The sequence below is a fragment of the Mustela nigripes genome, chromosome 1 (assembly GCF_022355385.1).
Source record: "Mustela nigripes isolate SB6536 chromosome 1, MUSNIG.SB6536, whole genome shotgun sequence".
NCBI lineage: Eukaryota > Metazoa > Chordata > Mammalia > Carnivora > Mustelidae > Mustela > Mustela nigripes.
This window is the reverse complement of record NC_081557.1, coordinates 122,227,296-122,250,948: the sequence shown is the minus strand read 5'-3', so window position 1 is coordinate 122,250,948 and position 23,653 is coordinate 122,227,296. Positions and strand designations below refer to the sequence as shown.

The 23,653-nt window shown below is 45.7% G+C and overlaps 1 protein-coding gene across 8 annotated transcripts in view; it reads right to left on the bottom strand.

Annotated features, from left to right (window-relative positions):
* Positions 1–2,734: 2,734 nt before the first annotated feature.
* Positions 2,735–23,653, bottom strand: part of ADRA1A (adrenoceptor alpha 1A) — a 119,933-nt gene continuing 99,014 nt past the window's right edge. The window contains exons 2-4 of one of the 8 annotated variants that reach the window (XR_009399103.1): positions 8,638–9,167; positions 4,185–4,371; positions 2,735–3,117 (exon numbers count right to left, since the gene is read on the bottom strand). Coding sequence is in view for 4 of the 8 variants with exons in the window: in XM_059372849.1 (XP_059228832.1) it covers positions 8,650–9,167 (518 nt within the window). In the remaining 4 variants the exon portion in view is untranslated. Of the gene's footprint in view, positions 4,372–4,480; positions 4,591–4,913; positions 5,429–8,637; positions 9,168–23,653 lie in introns of those variants that run through there. The other 7 variants (XR_009399104.1, XR_009399105.1, XM_059372865.1 and 4 more) reach the window with 7 other exon arrangements.

Genomic DNA, 23,653 nt, shown 5'->3' with positions numbered 1-23,653 from the left:
GGATGGTCGGAAAGGGCTCAATTTGAACATTTGATTTGGGGAAAGAATTGTGGATAAGATTTTGCAGACAGAAAGGAGAGAGTGGGGAGAAAATTGTATGGGTTAAATTGTCCCCCACCCTGCCCCCCACCCCCAATTTCATATGTTGAAGTCCTAACCCCCAGGACTTCAGAATGAGACTGTGTTTAGAGAAACATTCTTCAAAGAGGAGGTTAAGGTTAAATGAGGTCTTTGGGATGGGCCCCGATCCAATCAGGCTGTGTCCTTAGAGAAGAGGAGATGAGGACACAGACACACTGATGGGCAGACCCTGGGGGGAGGCAGCCAGCTACAGGCCATGGAGAGAAAGAGGTCTCTGAGGAAACCAGCCTGGAGACCCTTGATCTCAGACATCCAGCTTCGAACACTGCAAAAGAGTAAATGTCTATACCGAAGCCCCTAGACTGGGGTTTTCTGCTGTGACTGCTGGGATAGACTACCCCAGGAGGAGCTGTGTGAGCAAAAGTGGGAGCACTCTGGGTAGGAGAGGACCCTCTGCAAAGGGGAGAGAGGTTCCTGGCACAAAGTTACGTTGAGAGAATAGAGAGAGTCCGTGAATAAGTTCCTAGGACAGAGGAGCTGGTGGGGATGGAGACAGGCATTGGGAACAGCCGGTAAGGAGCACTTTTCACCCTGTTGGGATCTGTTGAGTTTTGTTCAGTGTGCCTTCTGAGGGAGCGACTGTTGCTTAATTGTTTATCTTGCTTAATGCTAACAGGAAACCAAGTTTGCTTTGGGATTCACCATGGCCCTAAGGGCTAAGTGGGAGAGTGAAAGGTGAAGGCACACGGAGGCAAGAGACCAATGACGTGGGGGAGAAAGAGAAGGTGACATTGTAGGGCGAGAGACTTCTGACATGTCCAAGTGAGAGGGAGGTGCTGGTCAAAGAGGTGCTCACCTGTGGGTGGGGATAGAAATAACCGGAAATCATGCCTGACCATCACCACACTGTGTTTGTTCCCTTCACGTGGAACTAGTCGTAGTAGAAGCCCAGAAAGACAGCCGTGGGGGCCCAGGTACCAGTCCTTGTGGAGGGGTCTCTCCTGCCTGTGGCTCCCCGGGGCCTCAGGGACTCCAACTTTCAGTGTCAGGCCTGACCCGAGGAGGGGACAGAGATGCTGAGGGAAGCCCTCCTTGTCACCTGGGTGACGCACAGAGCACTGTATCCATGGGACCTGGCGCCCCCTGGGGCAAGGGTAACTACCCCCTCATTCATTGCTTGTCAGTTTGAAAAAAATAGAGGGTAGATTCATGGAGAGGAAGCCTAGGATAAGAAAAGAAAACTGGAAAGAAGAATAAGGTCAAGATGGAAGGGGACGGGGAAGAGAAGCTGCCACACAGGGTCATCCCAGGCCTTCCTTTCTGTGCCCAACGTAGGTATTGCTGTTAGTACTGATATTTTTGATATTATTCCATTACTAGATATATTCCTGATATTATTATCGATAGTTCTGGGTCCTTCCTCATCAGTTCCGCATCCATTCCCATTCCCTCACCCCTGGCCCTGCTGTAGAGTCTCATCTCTCAACACGGTGGACGTTGGCCAAGGTCACCAGAACAGCACCCCTTGTTTCCAACCGACAGTGTGTGCCTTCCCCTCACTGCCCATCAGGACTGGATAGGGGATGGGGACGGGGAAGGAAGTTTCTCTCCAATAACGTGCTAGCTTCGGGAAACATGGCTTCATTGTTGCAGGGGAGGACTGAATGTTTCCCTATGGGAACACCATTTAGAATCTAGTTAGGTGATTTCAGACTTAAAAATGAAAACCAGGGAAAGAAGGGAAAGGATGAGGAAGAGAGGGAAGAGAAGTCCTGCTAGAAGCTATTACATGTCTTTGGAAGATGTCCCTCCCCTCCAGCACCCTTTTCTGTACCCCGCTTCTTGGTGATCCCCAGGGCGGACCCTCAGAGGTCCTGGTGCAGGGTGCTGTGGTCAGAAGGCCTTCCCAAGGAGCCAAGTGTGACCCCCAAAGCCTCTGGGGACCCATTTTAACAGGATCCAGTGCTCTGGCAGAGATGTCAGATCAGCTGTGGCCAAATGTCACCCACCGGTTGTTGCGACTCATGGCGTCAGCTGGATTGTGCTGGGAGATTTTTAGTAGGGTGAAAAGATGAAAGGTCCTACCCCCACACCACCGGTGGGCTTCTGCAGCCTGCCTGTTCTACAGAACCTAGCAGTGGTAAGGGGTGGTGTGTGCTCCCTGTTTGTCCCAATGCTTGGGTAGAAAGTTACAATGAGGTACTAGAGTATGTCTTTTGGGTGAGTGGGTTATATGGAGCAGCCCCCCAACCCCGCCCCAGGTACGAACTTGTCTCTTCATCTAACAAATCAAACAGCTTGGAAATATTAATGTGGTCAAGTAGAGATGTGACAATGGCATATTTTAAAAAAGATGCTTTTAAGTTGAACACCAAAATCCACTGCTTAGCAGTTATTACTCTTATACTGTAAGCTTGAGATGGCCTAGATCAAGGATGGTGAATTAAGGCCCATGGGCTGTTAGCTTTTTTGTTTTTGTTTTTTGCTATGGCCTGTGAACTAAGAATGGATTCTACATTTTTAGAGGGTTGTCCAAAAAAATGCAAAAAATAAAACCAACAAAAAAGAATGTGTGACAGAGAGCATATGGCCCACAATGCCTCAAATATTTACTCTCTAGCCATTTACAGAAAAAGTTTGCCAACCCCAGGTGTACATTAAATAGATCTTTATTATTATTTTTTTTTTTACTTGTTTTGGGAGCACCCTTCCCCTCCCCTTTCTGTAACAATGCTTCTTGGAAAAATGTGTTCTTGACTTGGAACCCACCCAGCTCCCAAGCTGGGGACTGTCTGTGCCTCTTAGCATTTTTTGGTGCCGAATGCAGTGCCTGGTGAAGGAGAGGAAGCGAGCAGCTTGCTGACAGTGATGAAGGGGCTCACTGGAAGAGGAAACCTCCCAAACTCCCTTTGCAACCTTTGCAATCCCAAGGTCCTTAAGGTGTTTACCACTTCTGGCTTTGCCTGTCTTGCCACCCTGTTGACCAAGCCAAGCGCCTGCGGCCCTGCTTACTTCTTTAGCTCTGGTGCTGCCTAACTAGGGAGAAAGAACAGAATGACATCTGTTAGTCCTTTAGCCAATGACAAAAGCACAGGCAAATATGCACTCCGAACAATCTTACATTGCCCAACGCGGGCAGGGATATAATATGAGAGAAGGTGCCAATGGAGCTGAAAATAGGGATCAGAGATGAGTGAGTGACATATGAAATTCATGGTCTTAAGAAACAGTGGACCTTGGGGGTACCGTGGGTGTCACGTAAAACAGAGTCAGAGGCTGGATTTGGGGCTATCTGAAGCATCCTCCTTAAGTCTCTACATCCCCTGGTTTCTTCAGATGTTAAGAATCGATGGCACACCCTTCCTTAGCTTTGTCCCTCACAGGGACGGCTTGAGTTAGGCGAAATTACTTGGGCAAGTACAAAGTGTTCTGTAAATGGGAGGATGTGCTAAGCTCATGTTGGGACATCCTGTCTTAGCTTCCTTTCTACTGCATCTGAAGGTACTTTCTGTACTTGGGCTTCTTAATAGGTTGGCGCCTTATTTTTTTCCTACAAATACAGTAAGAATTTGCTCTTGGAATTTTTTCTCCCCTAATTAAGTCTGTATTTTTCATAGTTTAGTTCTAATCATTTCCAGCTTCTAAGGTGCTCTGTTGCCTGTAATACAGAGGACAGTGCTGTAATGACTCCTGGGCCCCACGAAAAGGAAAGACAATCATTTTGCGTTTGGAAATGAAGAAGTGAGCGGCTTCACGCAGTTCCTTGCTTATCAGAGGCAGCCCAGTGCTAGGAAACCACGCATCCTGCTTTGAGCGCCGTCCAGGGTAAGCTTTCCCCTTCCTCCTCAACACCGCCCCCTGCCCACTTCCATAAACTGCCATAACCTTCCTTTTAGGTGGGAGACTCAGGAATCCATTTTGGGGTAGCACGGAAGAAATGATATTTTCTTGCACAGAGCAGATGAGCTCCACTGTCATCTGGGTCTAGAATGAGGGGCATGAGGGAGGCCATGCTGATGGGAATAGTGGCAAGGGGCCCGGTGTCCTCTGTCGAGATCCTAGTCTGATTTTGTCAGCCCGCCCCCAAAGTCATTTCCACTCACTCATCCTGTGGGGACTTTGGAGGCCCAGGAGGCCACGCTGTCATTGCTTTTTGAAGACGGTGGACCCCACAGCAGCCTGGGTTCAGCCCTGCTCCCCAGCATAGTGTGTAGACAAGGAGCAGGTGTCAACAGTGTTCCAACCAGGCTGGACCGGAGCCGTGTGCAGGTGGTTTCAGGGTTAAAAGTCCTAGTAGTATAAAAAGAAATCAGAGTAACAGTGAGCACACCTCTGATGCCTTCCTACTGGCCACCATTGCCTTCTTTTTGGTCACCCTATTTTTGCTTGCGGATTTTACCTTCCACGGGCTTGGGCTCCCTTCTCCCTTTGCTGACGAGCAGAGCTCTTTCCTTAATTAAGTCAACAAGTACTCATACGCAGAGGCAGCATCCCTTTTGGCAAGAGGACCTGTGCAGAACCAACCCCAGAAGCAAATGAGAATGTTTGTCAAGCTCTGATTGAGTAGCTGTGATTAAAGAATGAAATATTACCTGCCCGAGCAATGAGTTCCTAAAACCTTCTCTCTCCCAGGCCTTGACCATGGGACCCATGGAGCCAGAAGGTCTATATGACTTTGAGGGGCTGAGGCAATCCGAGATACTCAGGGCATAAAGCTCTCATTTGCAAAAAAGAAATCCAAGAACGAGAGGCTACTAGCTAATCCACAGTCACAGTTGCCAACTGGTTCTTCATTTCCACAGATTGCCTACATCTCTGGCTACCCAGGGATCAATTTTGTGAACCAATACTCTATGGGAATGCACATGAAATTCACATGTCTGACATGCTCTCTAGGTTCGGTGTAATTCCTGGTGAAATGTCTATAATTCTTTCTTTCTCTCTCTCTTTCTAACTCAAATTAAAAAAAAAAAATAGTGTTGGAGTATAGGGGAGAGTGATGTTGTATTCTTCTTTGTTTTAAAAAGGGATATACTTCCTGAAAGTGCACCAATTAACTGGTTAGTCAGTAACCCCAACATCCTATGCAACGTGTTTCATACCCACAACTGGATTTTGCATTTCTAGTCCAGTGCAGCCTCTTCTGCATTCTCTTGTATGCCCATCTGCTCCCAGTTTGATAGAATTTGTCTTTCTTGCAAGGCCTGAATAACTTTCCACATCATTGTCTTCTACAAAATGGTGCAGTCTGAAACGTAGAAGTGCAGGCACCAAACCCTTCTGATCATCATCTGTTTTGGGGATTTGGTTGGGCTGGAGTTAGGCAGCGTTTATGTACGGAGGTTGACTGGATGGCAAATCCCCAAGAAACAAAATGTTAAAATGTTGTATGGTTTCCTGTCCTCAGCATCTCCAATTCAAACTGGGGAACATCCTCCCCTCCCCACCCCCCCACTATTTAGGAAGCAGAGGAACTGGGAAAGATGTGTAGACTTTAGTATTAGGCAAATCCAGGACTGAATCATGATTCCTCACTGGCCTAGGGCGAGTCCTCCAACTATTAGATTTTTACCTTTGAGAGAGAAATGTGTAATTGCTATGAGGCTTAGAGCTAATGGGATATAAAAATGCCCTGCCGATGCACACAGAAGAACCCAACCAAAAGCCTTCCGAATGGATTTATTTAACCAAATATCACTTGTCCACCATGGCTGGACAAACCCAGGTAAGCAGTGAGAGTCTGAAGCCTTCATGTTTTAGAGAGTGTTGGCGTACACCAAGTGGTGACAGGCAGAACGGTTTTGGACAAGAGAGGAGTGAAGTCAAGTGAAAGAGAAGCGACAAGCAAAACGCTTTCCTGAAATCCTGGCAGTAGCTTGGGGCAATGTTTAAGTAGAGCGCTTCAAGATCTCTCTGAATGCGTGCAATTTGAACTGCAGAAGAAACAAGTTTTGCCTACCCCACAACGTCAAGTTGATTTTTTTTTTTTTTTTTTTTTTTTTTTTTTTTTTTTGCAATGTTTCAACAGTCTCAAAGCAACTGCTTTTTATAACACATTAGAGAAAACATTTGGACCACTGTTGCTCTGGGTAAATTCTTCAAACTCCAAATAGAAGCAGTAAACATGTGAGTATAAATATGACGATCATTTGTTTAACTGTGACAATTTTAGAGAGTTTTTGGCATGCTCAAAGGTACAGAGATTTTTGTGGATGAGTAAAAAATAGCTCAAGTATTGTTTATCCCACTTTGACGAAGTCTTGGGTGATATTATCAATTTCTTGTAAAAATTGGCGTGTTTGTACCTAATATCACATTATGGGAAAGGAAATAAATGTTAAAGTTTGCCTCCCTGGAGGGAGTGGGGTTGGTGAATAGTATAGCAGATAATTATTTACGGATAGTCTTACATGAATAAAATTGTCATGGCTTTTATCTGATGACCAAAAGATTTTCAGTTGTTTGTTTTGATTAGAAGTGGCATCAATCCTAGCTCTTTGGTAATCCTTAACTTTCTAAAATCTAAAATTTAAATTTGTCTGGGAATGTGTTTCAAGGGAGACATATTCTATGGAAGCAAAACTATTACTATTCTTTTCACGGGGATGCCCTTCCTGTAAAGGGAAGCCGGACAAAAGGGGTTATTAAAATTCAGATCCTGAAAGAAACTCTTCTCCACAATGAAACTTATCTCTCCTCTCAAGGCAGAAGACAAGAGAGTCCTTCCCTGATGCTTACGTCCATAATAGGACACCCACATCTCGTAGAGCTGTTATGGGACATGCAGACAGAGTAGAAGAGTCCAAAAACCCAGCCAATATCTAATGCCAGAATCAAAGTTATAAGCACAAGTCACAGCGCCTGTCTGGTCAGCGAGAAGACATTCTCCAGAAAAGGCTGAAAAAGGAAAATATTCAATGGCCAAGCAGGACCAACAACAGCCTCATTCACATGCAAACAACCCCCCCCTTCCCACCCCCAAAGCAGTGTGCAAAGATATTAGCCTTCAAGAAGCACTTGAAGAGGCTAGAGAAATGGTCAGTCAGTAGGTTTAGACCAGTGATTCTGGCCAGGAATTATGCCCAAACCACAAATCTTATTTTAAATTCTTATTGCAGAATATGAAAAATATTTTAATTTTTTAGAGATAATCCTCCTCTCTTTAGTCATATACGGAGTTATATTTTAAGGTTGACCAGAATTTGGTATACAGAAAGCAAAAGTAGCACGTTCCCCAAGTTCCCACAGAAAGTGGGAACAGATGAAGTGAACGGGCTCCTGGATCTTTCACCAGAATACATGGGTTTCTGTCGAAAACTATTCGCAAATTCCGGCTTTAGATGGTTTTCTGGTGACCAGTCGGTATCCTCCCAAGCTAAGCTGGTGTATCTTTCCGAGTTCAGGAAGGATACACCCGGATCCTAAGGCTTGTTCGGCCATTGGCTACCTGTGCATTCGGGACCTTGAACCTCACTCCTCATGCAGTAGCGAAGCCGTGGAGGAAAAACAGAAGTCTAGATGCGCCTTCCAAAACATGAAAAGCTCTGGATTTTCATAACGGTGTTCTAGAAAAGGTAAGCGATTTGCCAAGAAAAGCCTTTGTAGGCCACATCGAAGCGGCTGTGCCGGAAGTCTGCAGCCTCTTAGCATGAAATTAACACCCGCCCCATACCCTTGATCTTTAAATATGTTTCACAAGAAGCCTTCCTCGATTTGATCTTAGAGCCGCTTACAGGATTTTTTTTTTTTTTTCCCTGTAGAAGTAAAGTTGAAAACACGGACCTTCACCTCTAGCATCTCCCATCAGGAAAAGCCATCTTTTTCCCCAACCGTCTAGACCTAAGCATAACCTATGTGCCTCCGCTAGTCCCGAGGCTTCACGAGCACCCTTCACCCTCCTCTTTAGGGACTCGGGAGCAGGAGCCAGTGAAATTGCAGCAAAAGGTAGATCTCACTGTCGAGTTGCACCCAAGTGAAGAAACTGGATATGGTCAGAAATGGTGGAGTTTAAAACGTGCTCTAAAAATAACGTGCCTGGATAGTGGCCACCGTCTTAAGGCTCTTCCTCTCCAGGCCCTCTCCTCATAAATATCCACCATGGCTGTCATTAAGTTTAGCCTGAAAATAAAATCCCCTCACTCCATCAAGAAATAGCTCCAAACTTAGAGTGTGTGCTCAAAATATTCATGATGAAATCATAACCTTATATTTATAGTCTTTTGGATTGTGTATGACATTCTGTTTCCCATGGTGTTTTTCGTTGCGAGGGCCAGACGTGGAAAGCGGCCTCGGAGGATGACCGCGAGAGCACTAGCCTCAAGGAAATGCTGCTTATCGTCATTTAAAGCTGGATGGTCGTGTGACATCCTCCTCCTTCCCTGAGCCCTATCCCCTGCCCCAGAGTCTGGTCTCTTCCCCCACCCCATTCCCAGCTGGTTCCCCGTTTCCTGGTCCTGTTTCCTCATCCAAGAAGAGTGAACTGGACTTCCAAGTAGGAAGTGGGGTGTGTGCCTGAGATCATCCCCTCCCCCCCGCAACCCCTTCCTCTTTTCTGACCTTTCCTGTCCTCTAGACTTCCTCCCCATTTTCACTGAGGGAGATGGTGTGGATCTTAATGGTTGGAACTTGGTGGGTCTCTCCACCGCTGTGGGTGGAGGGCCCCGCACAGCAGCACACCTGCAGAAAGCTTTTACTTCTCACCCGGGCTGTGGTGCAGGCTGACTGGTCTTTGGACACTGTAATCCTGGCAGATTCACGGGGCATCGAAGAGAAAAATTTCCATTCACAGACCCCATCCGTCTTGGAGATCTTATAGAAGGTCTCTCCAGATCCTACTGGGATGCGAACCAGGTCCTTGTGTTGCCCCTCGAGGGCGTGGCTGGGCGGGTGCAGTGTATAGCCCAGGTTGTGTTTCGAAGACTGCTTTCGGCGGAGACATTGGATTCTCAAGACATTCTGGAAGGCCTTTTTAAACTCCTGACTGGAGCACGGGTATATAATGGGGTTGATGCAGCTGTTTAGGTATCCGAGCCAAAATGCTATTTTAAAAACGGTTTCCGAGGGCTTGAAATCAGGGAAGAAAGACCCTGGAAGAAAACAGAGAGTTGGACATATTATTTGGGAGCCAACAGGCCAACTGGCTAGGAAAACAAGCAAACAAACTGACACACATATTTTTACATCTCTCAGATGTCTCATGTGATTCCGAGTGCATCTGTGTTTCTCACATCTACTGGATAGCCCGTGTGGACTGTCCTCCGAGGCCCTTCTCACCTGGTTCACATGTGCAATATCTAATATGGGAGCCAGACCCACTGGATAGGTTTGTACCAGTTCTCATCGACATCACTTGATTGCTGCGATGAAGCTTTAAATAATAAAAAAATGAAGGCTGAGTGTGCATATGTGAGTTGTTTTGACTGCATTTAAAAACAAGTTAGGGGGGTTGCATGGGTGGCTCAGTCAGTTAAGCATTTGTCTTCGGCTCAGGTCATGATCCCAGGGTCTTGGGAGAGAGCCCCAGATAGGGTTCCCTGCTCGGTAGGGAGCCTGTTTCTTCCTCTCCTCCCGGATTGTGCTCACTCTTCTCACTCATGCTCTCTGTTGCTATCTTTGTCTCTCTCTCTCTCTAAAATCAATAAATAAAAATAAAATCTTGAACAAAACAAAAAAATAGAAACCAGTTGGAATCCATTAAATAAGTGACATTAAAATGGGGTTACCTAAAAATTCGTTGTCCTTTGATGTGGGGTTACATAGATACAGCCTAAGTTATTATGAATCTCTTCCCTCCCGCACATGGGAATTGTAATTTTTTTATTTTTATTTTTTAAAGATTTTATTTATTAATTTGACAGAGAGAGATATATCACAAGCAGGCAGAGAGGCAGGCAGAGAGACAGGGGGAAGCAGGCTCCCTGCTGAGCAGAGAGCCCGATTCGGGGCTTGATCCCAGGCCCTGGGATCATGACCTGAACTGAAGGCAGAGGCTTTAACTCACAGAGCCACCCAGGTGCCCCAAGAAATGCTTTTCAATATTCAATTCAAAAATATGTACCACCAACATAGAACGTAATTGTATTTCACCCTCCCAAACATGTATTTTTATATCAGCATCCTCAATTATCTATGCAAGAGACTGACATTTCAAGAATAAATGATTCATGGGGTGCCCAGCTGCCTCAGCAGATAGAGCATATGACTCTTGATCTCAGGTTATGAACTCAAGGCCCAGTTTGGGTGAAAAGCTTACTTAAAAAAAAAAAAAAAAAGAAGGGGGGGCACCTGGGTGGCTCAGTTGATTAAGTGGCCGACTCTTAGTTTCTGTTCAGGTCATGATCTCAGGGTCCTGGGACTGAGCTTCAAGTTGAGCTCCATGCTCAGTGGGTAGTCTGCTTGAGGATTCTCTCCCCCTTCCTCTGCCCTACCCCCTCCACCAACTCTCTCTCCCAAATAAATAAGTTAATTTAAAAAATATGCATCTTACAGTGCATGAAGATTGCAATGTTTACAATGAATATCTAGAATGTGTACTATAAGTAATTAAATAAAATTTAAAAAATTATTCTAGAACATTCTCAGTGCTTACAGTCAACAGATAAGCAGAGGAAAGTCGCAGTTACATTAACTTTATAATAACGTACATATAACATAGATTAAATGATCAAAGAAAGGATTAAACTGACAAAACAATGGAAACTTACAGCATGAGCAGTTTTAGGAATTATCATTACTGAGGTTTCAAACTGAAAAAACAATGACTGAAAAGGCTGTCACAAACTTGATTGTTACGGTGAGAGATAATTACTGCCATGGTGATGGGTAAAGGCATACAGAGCTCACAGTGTTCTTTAGTCTCTGGACCCCTCTTTTCTTTTGCATCAACCTAAGGTCTTGAGTTCACATCTCTTTCTCTCTGCTCGACAGACCCATCAGAGTCATGACAAGCTGTTGAGGGGTGCTTAAGATCCACTCTCGAGAACACTGCCCTGAAACCCAGCAGGGGATCTCCAAATACAAGTGAGACTGAACTTAAATATTATAGAAGCAAATAAGACAAAATGATACAGTGGTGGCTGGGAGCATTTATTGCCTCTAAAATATGGACACACATATAGATGATTGCTGTTATGTGAGAAAGTGAAATTCTTTTAACTCCAAACCATTAAATGTTTTCCTGTAATTTTAATGGAATTGACTTTGTATTGAGTGCCTGGTTTGTGGTAAATGTTTTAAATACAATTTAATCACCATTAGTAACATTGAGAATTTTGGGGTTCTTCTCCATATTCCTATTTTAGGAAGGAAGAAACTGTGATTTCATGGGGTTGAATTACTCAGGTCAGGTCACTCAGGCAGATAATTAATAACTGGTAGACTCGGGATGTGAAACTGGCCAGCATGACTTCAGGATCTGTTTCCTCAGGAAGGACCAAACTATACCGGAATAACAAATCTCGGGGAAGGAAGGTGGTGTACGGGGAGTGATGAAGTACACAGCTGGCAAAAGTGAAAGTGGAAAGATGCTTTCTCAAACTTTGCTTGAGAGGTGGAGAAAGTGGCCAATGCCAATGTGACTGGTAGCTTCATGTGAATATAGTCAGTTCTAGAAAAAAAATTATCTTACATTATGACGCCTATATATTGTCCACTATTTCTTTCTAATAGCGACAGTGACACAATTAAGGGACCCTGCTTCATGAAGGCATGCCTTGGCCTGGGCTTAGCAAGGATATATGAGCCAGGCACACCTCATCTGTGGATGTCACCGATCTGTAAATCAGGTAGGCAAGGGAGTGTATTTCTCTTATTTGAAGAATTGTGATAAAAAAGAAAAAAAACATATGAGTATGAATTCTGAATGCAAGTGCTAAGAAAGTGATTTGGGAACCCTGGAATTTCCCACAATGTTTTCAAGGACATTTCAATGTTCTCACAGAGCCCAGTTTTGCATTCATGAATCTCAAGAAATCTCTTCCTTCCCCTCAAATTTCAGGTCTGGCTGATGCAGAGCCGGGCTCCAGGGTTTCTCTATACTGGCCTTCCTGCTGTGTCCACAGTTTAAGAGGTGAATACTGGTTTCCCAGTCTGTGTGCTCAAAACACCGTCTCCTGCCTGCAGCTAGGGTATGGGGGAGACAGGGAGATGGTTAAAATGAATTTACACCAAGATTGAAATGTCAGACGGTCTCCAGCTTTAATGTTCCAGGGATATTGTCTCAGGTAATCCAAGCAAATCTCTAGATGTTGACTTTTCAGACTAATCGAGAGATACTTCTGGACCACAGGCCTTCGCATAAAATGACTCCCTTTTAATTTATCCCATTAAGGGTGTGACAGCGCCTACATGTGTCAAAACCTAGCATAATCTGCCCGTGTCCAGTCTGACCATCCCTAGGGGCAGGTCGTGGGATCCATTTTTCCTTCTGGCATGTTCTTCCTCCCTGGGGGGAGGGGGGGTCCCTTTCAGCAGCTGCTGGCAGATATAAGAGAGGCAGTCGCAATGGTGTGTCTTTCAGGAACTTTCCAAAAAGGCGAGGAAAGCCGGCATGGGCCATTTCCCTCCTAATTCATATCCTTCGATGTCTTTTTTTGTCTTTCATTTTCCTCCCCCAGGTCGGAGAGATGGAGTGGAATCTGGCTTGGGAAAGCGTTGCTGCTGTCTGGTCCCCAGCAGGATTCCCTCATGCCTCCATCTCCTTCTCTGTCCCAACCTTCCCCCTCAGGCACTGTCTTCTCGACCTGCCCCACTATTTCTATCCCGGCCTCAATTTCTTCTCAGTACTTGACGACGATGATGCTTTTTAGGATGGGAGGGCTGCTGAACCATGCTTCCTCCTGCTTTCTACCAACCCCGGCATGGAGTGCCCAGGTGGAACCCACCTGTTCCAGGATGGTGCCTCTGAGCCGGTCACTGGGCCGTAAACCCCCTCTGAGCCTGCCGGGCTTCCGTGTTGCTCGCTGGCAGAGCTCTAGAACCCAGCACGATGTTGGCATCTCAGAGGCCCCTCCCAGTTACTGCTGAGTGAGTGGCCTACCCCTGACTCTACTTCCCGACAATGTGGCCTGGCTTTTTTTTCTGCCTGACAGCTGTAGCCCTCATTTCTCTGCCTGCTAGTGCCTTCCTTCTTTTTCTGTGTGTGTGTGTGTGTGTGTGTGTGTGTGTGTGTGTGCGTGCGTGTGTGTGTGTGTGTTTCCCTTTCCCTTTCTCTGCCCAGTTTCTGCTCAGTCCTCTGGTTTTCTCTGTGATGGTGCTTCACTGTCTTTTCTTCCTCGCTGCATTATCTGGTATCAAATGCCGATCGTTGTTCCCATCACGCTCATAGGGAGAGCCACACTTCCGAATGAACCGCAGGAGCATAGAGGCTATTTCTTTTGTCACCATAGGCCAGCTGTGCTCTCCCACACCTCCGGCTCCCCACCCAGACTCTGCTTCAAAAGGAGCAAACAGCCCCCAGCTTAATTCTCTGAACCCCTGAGCCTGCAGGTCATGTCATCCCTTGCCTGTGAATCTGTCTGGTTAAATTCTTGGACTTTGGAAAATCCCAAGCCCCTAGGGACTCATCTCTTCACTGAGTTTCCTTCCACCACGTGTTCTGCTGCAGAATTTCTGGCATTTTTTTTTGGGGGGGGGGGGACCCTCCAAAACATCTTGGTGAACTAAAACTTGGCCAGACATGGCAGGAACAACATGAGTCTATCCTTGAAGGCCATCCACGCCTTTACCCTTGGGGGTTCAGAACCCTCACCTCCACTGTCGAGGCCTCTAGATTTTGAGGGAAATTGAAACTGATGGTTTCAAATGATGTCCCTTATGTCTAATCAGTCCATGTCCTCTCCATTGGAAACACGACCTTTCATTTCTGACCCAGGGCTCATCTGTAGGTTTATGATGGGGGCACGCCAGGAGCTACTCAAGTAAAAGCCTGGCCACCTACAGTCATATTTTAGCCACCAAGTGACTGCAGTATGTTCTCTCAATGCTCCCAACACAAGAGAACCCAGTTTTTCTGCCCATGTTGGTCTCCTAAGTGAGTTTTCTCCCCCAGGGTTTCAGTTCACTCTAAAAGGCAGGAAGGATCCTAATGGAGTTCTCAAGTTCTAAACCAGCACTGGTCATGAGAAAGTTCTTCTTCAGTCCAGCTCTCTCAGAATCAGGATGCCTTGCTATGGAAGCAGAAGGCTAGGAGTCCACATTCTTGGCTCTAGCTTTCCAGCCTCTGCTGCTTCATTTCACCCCCTGCAACCTTCACATCTTAATGACAACTTCGAGAGACACCAGGTTATGATAAGCCTGAATTAGCCAGAATCACAGAATGCTGCAACAGTGGAGAGTGGTAGAAAGTTAGTGCCTAGGCAGCCCTGCTGTCCCTCCTTATAGATGAAGACAGTGAGACCCAGGAGGGGAACAGTTTCCACAAAATCAGCCAGTTCATTTGTGGTCCAGCCAGGCCTCGACCCGGGCTCCGTGTGGCTTCACCTATTTCCGCTCCTGATCTCATGTGCCATTTAGCCACCCCCCGCTGTGGCCCAGGAAGCATTCATGGCCGTTCTGTGCAGCTGCTATCATAGGATGATGACAGGGTTTTCAGAGATCATGAGAATCAAAGGGGAGGAGAGCGGCACCATCGATAACGACAGCACTTAAAAAGTTGTAACGTAGTGTTCAGACCCTGGAAAAAAGACCCTGGAACAGCGCCCCCTGCAGGGCGTCACATTCTGAAAACTGGAGTTTAAATGACTCCAATTAAGAGAATGCGGACTCCAAAGGAGAAGCTAATGTTATGTGACAATGGGAGCAAATGACCTTGCATTGTTTCTCCCCGTCCACCCTGTGGTCTCTCTCTGTGTGTGGTACCAGGTCTAATGTGACTGTTATGCATCCAGTGAACAGAGGAGAGACACCAGCTGTTGAACAAAGAGGAGGCCAGCGCCCCAGGCCAAGGAGTTCCAGTGCCAAGCAACATTCAGGCCAGATCAGTGGGAATCTTATTGCCAAGAAGAAAACTCTGGCCCACTGAACACAACTTTCCCCAAAAAGAGCTGTTGGAATTGAAAGGTAAGTGCGGGACCAAGTTTCTGGGCTCCCAGTTTGGCCATGTCTGAGTGACATCCCCGAGCCCTCCTGAGGTTCATCCAGGGGCCACCCTTGGGGGGTTCTCGGCCAGACAAGAGTCTTCGGGTTCTCCACCTGAAATCACGGGCAGGAATATTGAAGAATTCTGGCCAGACTGACCATGATCTAGAACACTAGGCTCTCAACTCGTGGAAAGACTTCCCATGAAATGAAATAAAAGTCCGTGGACCCACAGAGATCCATTTTCCTGAGAAGAAGACTCCAGCTTCCATCGGCTTCCCACTGTGATCTTGGGGGCATAGCAGTTGGCTAAGCCTGGCTCTCCGATCCTGAGAAGAAGCTGTTCCCCTGGCTGGCACACTTCACTGAGTGCATCTATCTTGACAGCATCAAGCTTACAGAAGGAGCAAGGGGCTGTTATTTCCACACATCTTTAGAAGGACCTGCTCTTTAATTCTATTTATTTAACTGAGGCTTGAAATGGTGTAATTCTGGTCTTGTGCCTGTTAGGGAAGTAATGAGGTTGCTCCTTTCAGAGAGTTAACAGGTTGAGTCTTTTCTGAACTTTCTGGCAGGGAGCTGGGCTAGTGGTCAAAGGGAGGAAGCCTGGAGGTGTTCGAGGGTGCAGTGAGTAGGTGGGAAGGTGCAGGCTGTGTGCTAGGTACACAGCACCAAACAGAACAAACCTGGGCACTATGGGGACCACTCAGTGCGGATGAGAGTGCTGCCCCTTTTCCCTTTTTCGAGGGACTGGGGTTACAGGCCTATGGTTTCCAGTGTCAAGAACCACTGCTTCCTCGGACCCAGGCAAGAAAGAGGTCACATGGAGGGAACATTCTCTCATATTTCACAGTTCTGCAAGTGGGACACACTCTTTAATGGGACCCTTCTGGCTAGCCGACATGGCTCTGCAGAAATTAGGGATTTTATTCCAGAAGAGTCCAGGCTGCTCAAAGTGAAGCTCTACAAAGGGTTTTTTTCACCCTTTGTATCAAAGCCCCAGCTGAATTCCTCCTTTGAGAGGGTTTCCCAGAACATGAGTGTGCAGCCCCAGTGTTCTCCATAAGCTGGAGGGAAAAGAACTCCTGCCCAGCTGGGCTAGAACTCCTGCACATTTCACTCAAGTGAACCCTGTGTGGTATGTTTCCTTTTGAAATGAATTAGTAATTCAAATGCTTTCAAAAGACAGCAAGATTCCTCCTCCCCTTCTCCCCCCTTCCCTGCAGTAAAAACGCCCCCCCCCCCCCAACCCCGCCCCTGCTTTACTTGATTTGGGAAAATCCCAACTTGATTTGGGAAAATGCCAGCAATTAAGCCATCATGTTCTTTTACAGGTTGTTTCCTTAAAAATGCTCTCCTTTCATAAACCAGCCCATTTTCCAAACATTGCCACTTTCATCAAGGTCATCACCCTTCCATGAGTCTCCCATTTGAAACATCTTATCATCTCCATGCAAGAACTGTCTCCAGCCACCTGGTCTAAAGAAGAGCAGTCCTCAAGTCTGTGTGGCTTCTTTCCTTTGTGCTACATATCACGATCTGCAAGCTTTTGAAAATTTTTTTCTTGTGATGAGAACTTTGCAGATTTACTCTTTTAGCACCTTTCAAGTATGCAACAGTGTTAGCTGTAGTTCCCATAGTATACATTGTATCCTGTGACTTATTTGTTTTAGAACTCTAAGTGTGTACCTTTTGATCCCTTTGCTCATTTCATATACCTGCCACCCCCCCCTCAAGTTTTCTCATTTACCACGTTTTCTTTCATCACCTCTTCCTCTAGAGTGTGCAATAAAGTTCTATGGTGCTTGGGTGGGGGGGGGGGAGTGGGAGGGGGGAAGGGGCAGACTGTCGTTCTCACTGTAGGGCAAGCCCAGGGGTTGGCTCAGTTCTGGAAAGGAGTGTGCCTATTTGACTCCTCCTCCTCTTTGTCTTAAATTCCAACCAGTCACTAAGCCTTACTGGTGTTTTCCTTCAAAATACCTTTTTAAGCCTTGCCTTCCCCCACCTCCCCCACAGCCAACCCTTCACCCCTGCATTGTGGCAGAACATGGAGGGTCTCTTCACTTCCAGCCTCACTCAGTGCTGAGCCAAGAGTGCCCGACTCATCACCCTGCAGCCTTGTCAGGATGGTGCCCCTTTCCCCCTCAGAAATCAAGGGAGTTCAGGATGGAGGACTAAGAAGGCATGGATCGTCCTTTCAAGCTGTGTGAGTCAACTGTCCCTCCTGAGCCTCAGTCTCCACATCTGTGAAATGAAAGGTTTGCACCAGGTCATGGTTACCACCCCTTGCTCCCTATAAAAGCTTTCACCTCTAGGAAAACTGAAACAGTCCAAAGTGAACATCAGGCATACGTCAGATGGGATGGTTAAGGAGCCCGGGGTGGGGGTGGGGGATGGCCAAAAGGGAAGAGGGCAGACTGGAAGGAAGGGCCCCCAAGATTTGGGGTAAGGTTTTGAGAAGGACATTCCAGTGTCCTTCCTGAAGATTCGTGTCTAAACTAGAGGGGAAGAGGAATGGAGAGGAGACACCCAAGGGCTGTGGTCATGAGCCACTCCCGCACAGGGGCGCATCCAACCCCCTAGGCCCACTGACATGAGTTATGCTGAGCAGGGACAGTGTTTGCTCTTCCTCGTGGGGCATGACACACTCAGACTTCTGGCAGAATCAGGGCTCCCATGCTCCTTGGTAATATGGGGGCTGCATACATGCACATCTAGAGCCTGAGAGGCTCAGACTCTGGTCACCTGGTCATCTCCATGGGGATAGCACAGAAAGAGAAGAAAGTGCTAGAAGACATGAGACAACATTTTCAGAAATAACTAGAAGGGAGGGAGACTTTTCAAGGGGTTCAGTAATACAGGGAGGGGAACCTCATCATGGTGAAGATGATCTGTCAGGATGTGTGTTGTATCTTTGTGCTGCCCATAAGATAAAATTCAAGCTTATCACCTGTCAGTCCAGGCACTTCATCATTTGGCTTCCCCAGCCTTACACAACTTCCTCTCTCATTACTCATACATTCAACAAAATGATGCCCTTAGGATCTTTGGTGAGGTAGGTGCTGTTGCAGATACTGGACATAGAACGATCAGGAAAACGAGTACGTTCCTGTTCTTGGAGTTCACGTTTTGTGAGTATTTCCAGTAAGTGCCCGTGAAATGGAACTGTGGATATGCAACCCCAATTCTGTCTTTCTTCCGTGATAGACTGTTCGCCGTAACTCTGTCAATCCACCAAGGTGACCATGGCCTCAGCTCATGGGCTTCTCTCCCTCACTCTCCTGCTCCCCTCTCCGTGACTGAGCCTCTCCCTTGTACCCATTCTAACTGGAGTCCATTCTGGTTGTTGATCTTCAAAGCTGTGTTCAAAATCCAGCTCACCCACGAACCCCTCCTGCCTGGCGGTCTATCTCACTTTCTCTCCATTCCCCCTAAGCCCTGGACCTTAGCATTTTTCTCTGTAGTACTCATCACCTCCCGTTTTCTTGAATATAAACTCCCTGAGGGGCAGGAGTTTCCATTTTACTGCTGTATCCTCCACACCTATGACAGCGTATGGCATATGGTGAGCCATGATAAACACTTCTGAATGAATGACACAGTCCATCCGTACGGTTCTAGCCTCTCCAAGGACACACAGCACTTCTCAGCCCTCACTTGCTCCTCAGTGAGGAGCATGATTCACAGTACTGAATCAGTGGATGCCATTTGTTGATGAAAGAAAATAGCATTTTGAATAAAATTCTCACTTGAAGTATTTAGAGCTGGAAACATACTCGTAAATGGGGAAAGAGGTGCTGTCTTACCTCACATTCCAACACTTTATCTTCCTGATCTATGAGACTCTCGTATTTACATAAAAACAAAGCCATTCTGTAAATAATTTTGTACAGCTAAGTCACAGGTACTACCTGAAATTATTACTCCAGTGCTTATAAAAGCATTTTATAGGGTCTTACAGGAAAGGCTGAAGCCTGTAATTAAGATGAAATCATCTTATGCATGTGGGTGGCTCAGTTGGTTAAGCCTCTGCCTTTGGCTCAGGTCATGATCCCAGGGTCCTGGGATTGAGCCCCACATTGGGTTCCCTCCTCGGCGGAGAGCCTGTTTCTCCCTCTCCTCCTCTCCCTCTCCCTACTTGTGCTCTCTTTGTCAAATAAGAAAAATCCTAAAAAAAAAAAAAAGATGAGATCATCTTCAGCAGCCTCTCCTCTTTGTGGGATGGGAATCCAAGGGCAAATGCCACAAATCCGGAGCAGTGACACAAACAATCAAAACTGGTCACCCAGGGAGGCAGTGAGGGACTTTCTCAGAAGGACGTCCCTTTGCTGTGTGCTTAAAGGTTAAGGCAGGTTTCATCCCAGAGTCTTGCCAGCAAGGACATGGGTAAGTCGGCCGGCCCTTATGTGGTAATAGGTAAACAGGCGAGCGGGCAGATGGACTTCTGGTTCTGCACTGACCATAGAGATGCCAAATCTGAGTTCTCTGGATAATTCTCTATTTGGAAATGACACACCAGGTCCTCTCACCAGGTCACCCAGAGACCTGTTCCCTCATACTATGGCCACCCTCCAGGAATATTCTCTAGTTCTGTTTGAAGTAGAATAGGAGTAGTACTTTGATCTCCACTCCCAGCTCTGGCATACCTCCTCCCCTGCCCAGGTTAAGCCAGGGACAGAGGGCATCTGTGGACTTCTGCTCACCTCACCCCAGTCCTAGGCTCAAACAGGACCAGACCAGCTGAGTGCCTCACTCAACTCCATCAAAAACAGGTGTTGTTCAACTGACAAAACAAGCATGGGAAGGCATCTTAATAGCTTGTTTTCAAAATAAAAATTGTCTTTTTGGAAGCTTGAACACGGCTTCTAAATACAGTTGGGCAAACCAGATTTCAAATGCAGAGAGGACTAGAAAAAATTTCTCCTGAGTTTTAAAAGGCAATAGAGTATGGCACTGTTTTGATTATTGACATCTTTGAAAACAGAGCTGACCCTGCTTCCATCTTTCCACATAAATGCGATATGGAGAAATCTCAGTTGGATAATTGGATGGATAACCAGTTCCCGAGGTATCTTACTGGGGACTCAAGCATCATAAAGCATCCTACTATGATATTCTTGGAGGCGCACTCAAACCCTGAAGTTTTAGATCTTCCTAAGTGAGCAAACACTACTGGGAAAGAAAAGTTGGTTCTTCTGAATGCCTTGCTTCCTTTTTAATATGGCAATAAAGAAATGGTGTGATGGAAGTATTTTTAAGAGGAAAATGCATATAAAGATATGGACATGGTACTGAATCTGACAAATGATATGCTTAGCATGACTTACCTTTTTCTGTGAGTGGGACGAGTCTACGTATAGCTCAACAATACCTCAATTTTATTCATTAAAAACACAGGATCCAACAGACACATTTTGATCCAAATTGTCATTGGAATCATTTGTAACCACTCTCCTATAAACCCTCCAGGCACCAAAAACCAAGCTGACATCTGGACTAAATGGATAAGGTTGTAAAAACACAGAAAGCGTATGACACTTGCTCAGGGTTACAGAGCTGGTGAGCAGGAGGAAGAGATGAATAACTTTGGTCTTCCCTTCAAAAATATTTCCATTATTAATCCATTAAATTTTTCAATTGCAAGAGGAGACCCAGTTATCTAGGACCTTTCAGAGAACCAACTCTTAAATAGGTATACTTTCAAGATTAATATCTGAAGCTAGCATTTAGACATCAAGTGTATAATTTGAGTCCTTGCTTGGTTTTTGAGCTCATGAGCCATATATACATTTCTACTTAGATTAACTATAGGAATTTTGATATTAATGTGTGAAAATGACACACCCTAATCTGCTTGTCTTCTCATGCTCCCTGTCTCTATAAATGATTATTAACATTCACTCACTTGTTTATGACAAAAACCTGGCAGTCAATCCCAATACTTTCTTTCTTATATTTCCAGTAGATGATATCACCTAGCATTGCCCAAGCCTTTCCACATCTCTCTAGATCCACTGTCATGGGCTAATTCAAGCTGCCACCATCTGTCACTTCTAAAGTCCTTCTTGTTGGTTTCCTGCATGCATGCATAGTCCTCCCTTTTCTCTAGGATGATCTCTGTGAAATGCAACTCCAGTTCAGTGACATCTCTGTGTCAAATGCTTCCCATGCTCCTGGATGAAATCCACAATCACTAACATGGCTCATCAGGCCAAATGATCCGGTCCTCCCTCCCTCTTCTGTCCTGCCTTGCATACCTTCCTTGACTTCCTCCTCTGATCACTCTGATCTTCCCTTGATTCATGCACTGCTTCTGTGCCCCAGAGCCTTTGCACCGGCTGTTCCCTTTGCACGGAATGTTGTCTCCATCTCCATCCCCAGTGTGGTGCTAATTCTTCTGCATCCATTAGGTTTTTACCTAAATTCCATTTCTTCAAGGAAAACTATCTGTGACCCCCTTCTATCCATCCACCGACCCAAGATGACAGGCTAGGACAGATTCTCTTGTTAAATGCTACCAAAGCATCCTAGGCTTTTCACTCACTGCACCTGTCATGGTTGTTTTTGTAAGTTTACATGTGCGATAATTTGCTTAGTAACTCTCCCTATGCATAAAATTTCATCAGGATAGGCATTGTACCTGATGCATTGTAGGTGTTTAATAAATAGATCTATTCATGGATAGACATTCATTGAGCACTTATTACATGCCAGACATCATGCAAATTATTTCACAAACATTATTCCATTTAATTCCCCTGTACAGCCCTATGTGAATATATTATCAACCTCATTTTACAGATGAAGAAATGGAGGCTTAGGGAGTTTAATTCACAACTAAGGGAAATGTCTGAGCTCAGATTCAAATCCAGACTTGTTTGTTGCCAAAGGTCATGCTGATTATGTTATCTAACAGTCAGTCTGTGCTTTACTGGTGAAAATAGTGCACCGTGTTAGAGTACTCAAAGTTCAGTACAAAACCAATCATCCGAGGGGCTATGAAACCTAATCACACATTCCATGTACTATTTTTCAGAAAGCAGAGAAATATATGATTCAAATCATTAAAATAGAAACAAATTCTTGAGCATTCAAATTTTGTTTGCTCAGGATAGTTGTGATTGGCTGTGTGAAAAAACCCACAAACATTATATTCTGTCAAAGAACCTTTTGACAAAACTCCATTAATAAAATATACCTAAGAAAAAATCAGGTTAGCCTACGTCTAAAAACACTAGACAAAGTCTGGACCTAAAAGGAGAACTGAGATCGGCAGCTCCTGAACATGGAGAGTAGGGGAAACGTGGAGAACAAATGGAAATCATTACCATCTGTCGTGCTGTGTGAAAATACCGATTCCTGCCACAGGCTTTTAGTTGCTCTGTGTTCCCTGGGAAGGAAATCCTGACGGCTCACTTACAAGTCTGTTGATGAGAGCCAGTTTCATCCCTGGTCTGGACCTCAGATCCCACACCCCTGTGGGCACAGTGGCCAGTTGTAAGCATTCATTCCATTTGGACTATGCCTTCTTCCATATGTTTGAGTTCCATATCCTTCAGGGTCTCCTGCTCATTCATTAGTGTTCGTCTCATCTCTTTTTAACCATCAGGGATACTTTCGAAGGCCAGAAACCAAATGTTCGGACTATCTGAGTCTCTCTTCGTATTGAGATGCATCTGGAATTCTTGTTCTGGCTCTAAGGCTCTGGCCACCTGTGAGGCCTCCTGATAACCTCAATCATCTCCTTCAACAAGGGCCAGCCAGTCATTTTCTCTGAGCAGCTGCTCTGAGAGTCCTCACGTACCCTGACAGAACTCTGTTATTCAGTGTGCTGGGGAAAAATTATGTCTACCAACGGACTTATGTTCACATTTCTTGGATAGCCTGTGGCCCAATATTACTAAAGCTAAAATTTTAGCTACAAAATGAAATGGTGTAGTTTTGTCCACTTGAAGATTTTCTTGGACTCGGCTGAATTCAATTAGGCAAATGACAGGTGCTTGTCCACGTGGTGCTGTGCCCAGACTGAAGCTGGGGCCGTGTAATTATTACACTGTGTTTCTCTCTGGAACTCCTGCTTCTTGAAGGCACACCTGGCCTTTCTACCACACCAGGCACTTTGTTTCTTGTTTTTGTCTGTTGCAGATGAGAAGGCCCCTAGCAGTTAGACAAGATTTTGTTTTGTTTTGCAGGTTTTATTTTTTAAAATTTATTTATTTTTATTTTTTATTTTTTAAATTTTTTATTTTTTATAAACATATATTTTTATCCCCAGGGGTACAGGTCTGTGAATCAGCACTCACCATAGCACATACCCTCCCCAATGTCCATAATCCCACCTCCTTCTCCCAACTCTCCTCCCCCCAGCAAACCTCAGTTTGTTTTGTGAGATTAAGAGTCACTTATGGTTTGTCTCCCTCCCAATCCCATCTTGTTTCATTTATCCTTCTCCTACCCCCTTAACCCCCCATGTTGCATCTCCACTTCCTCATATCGG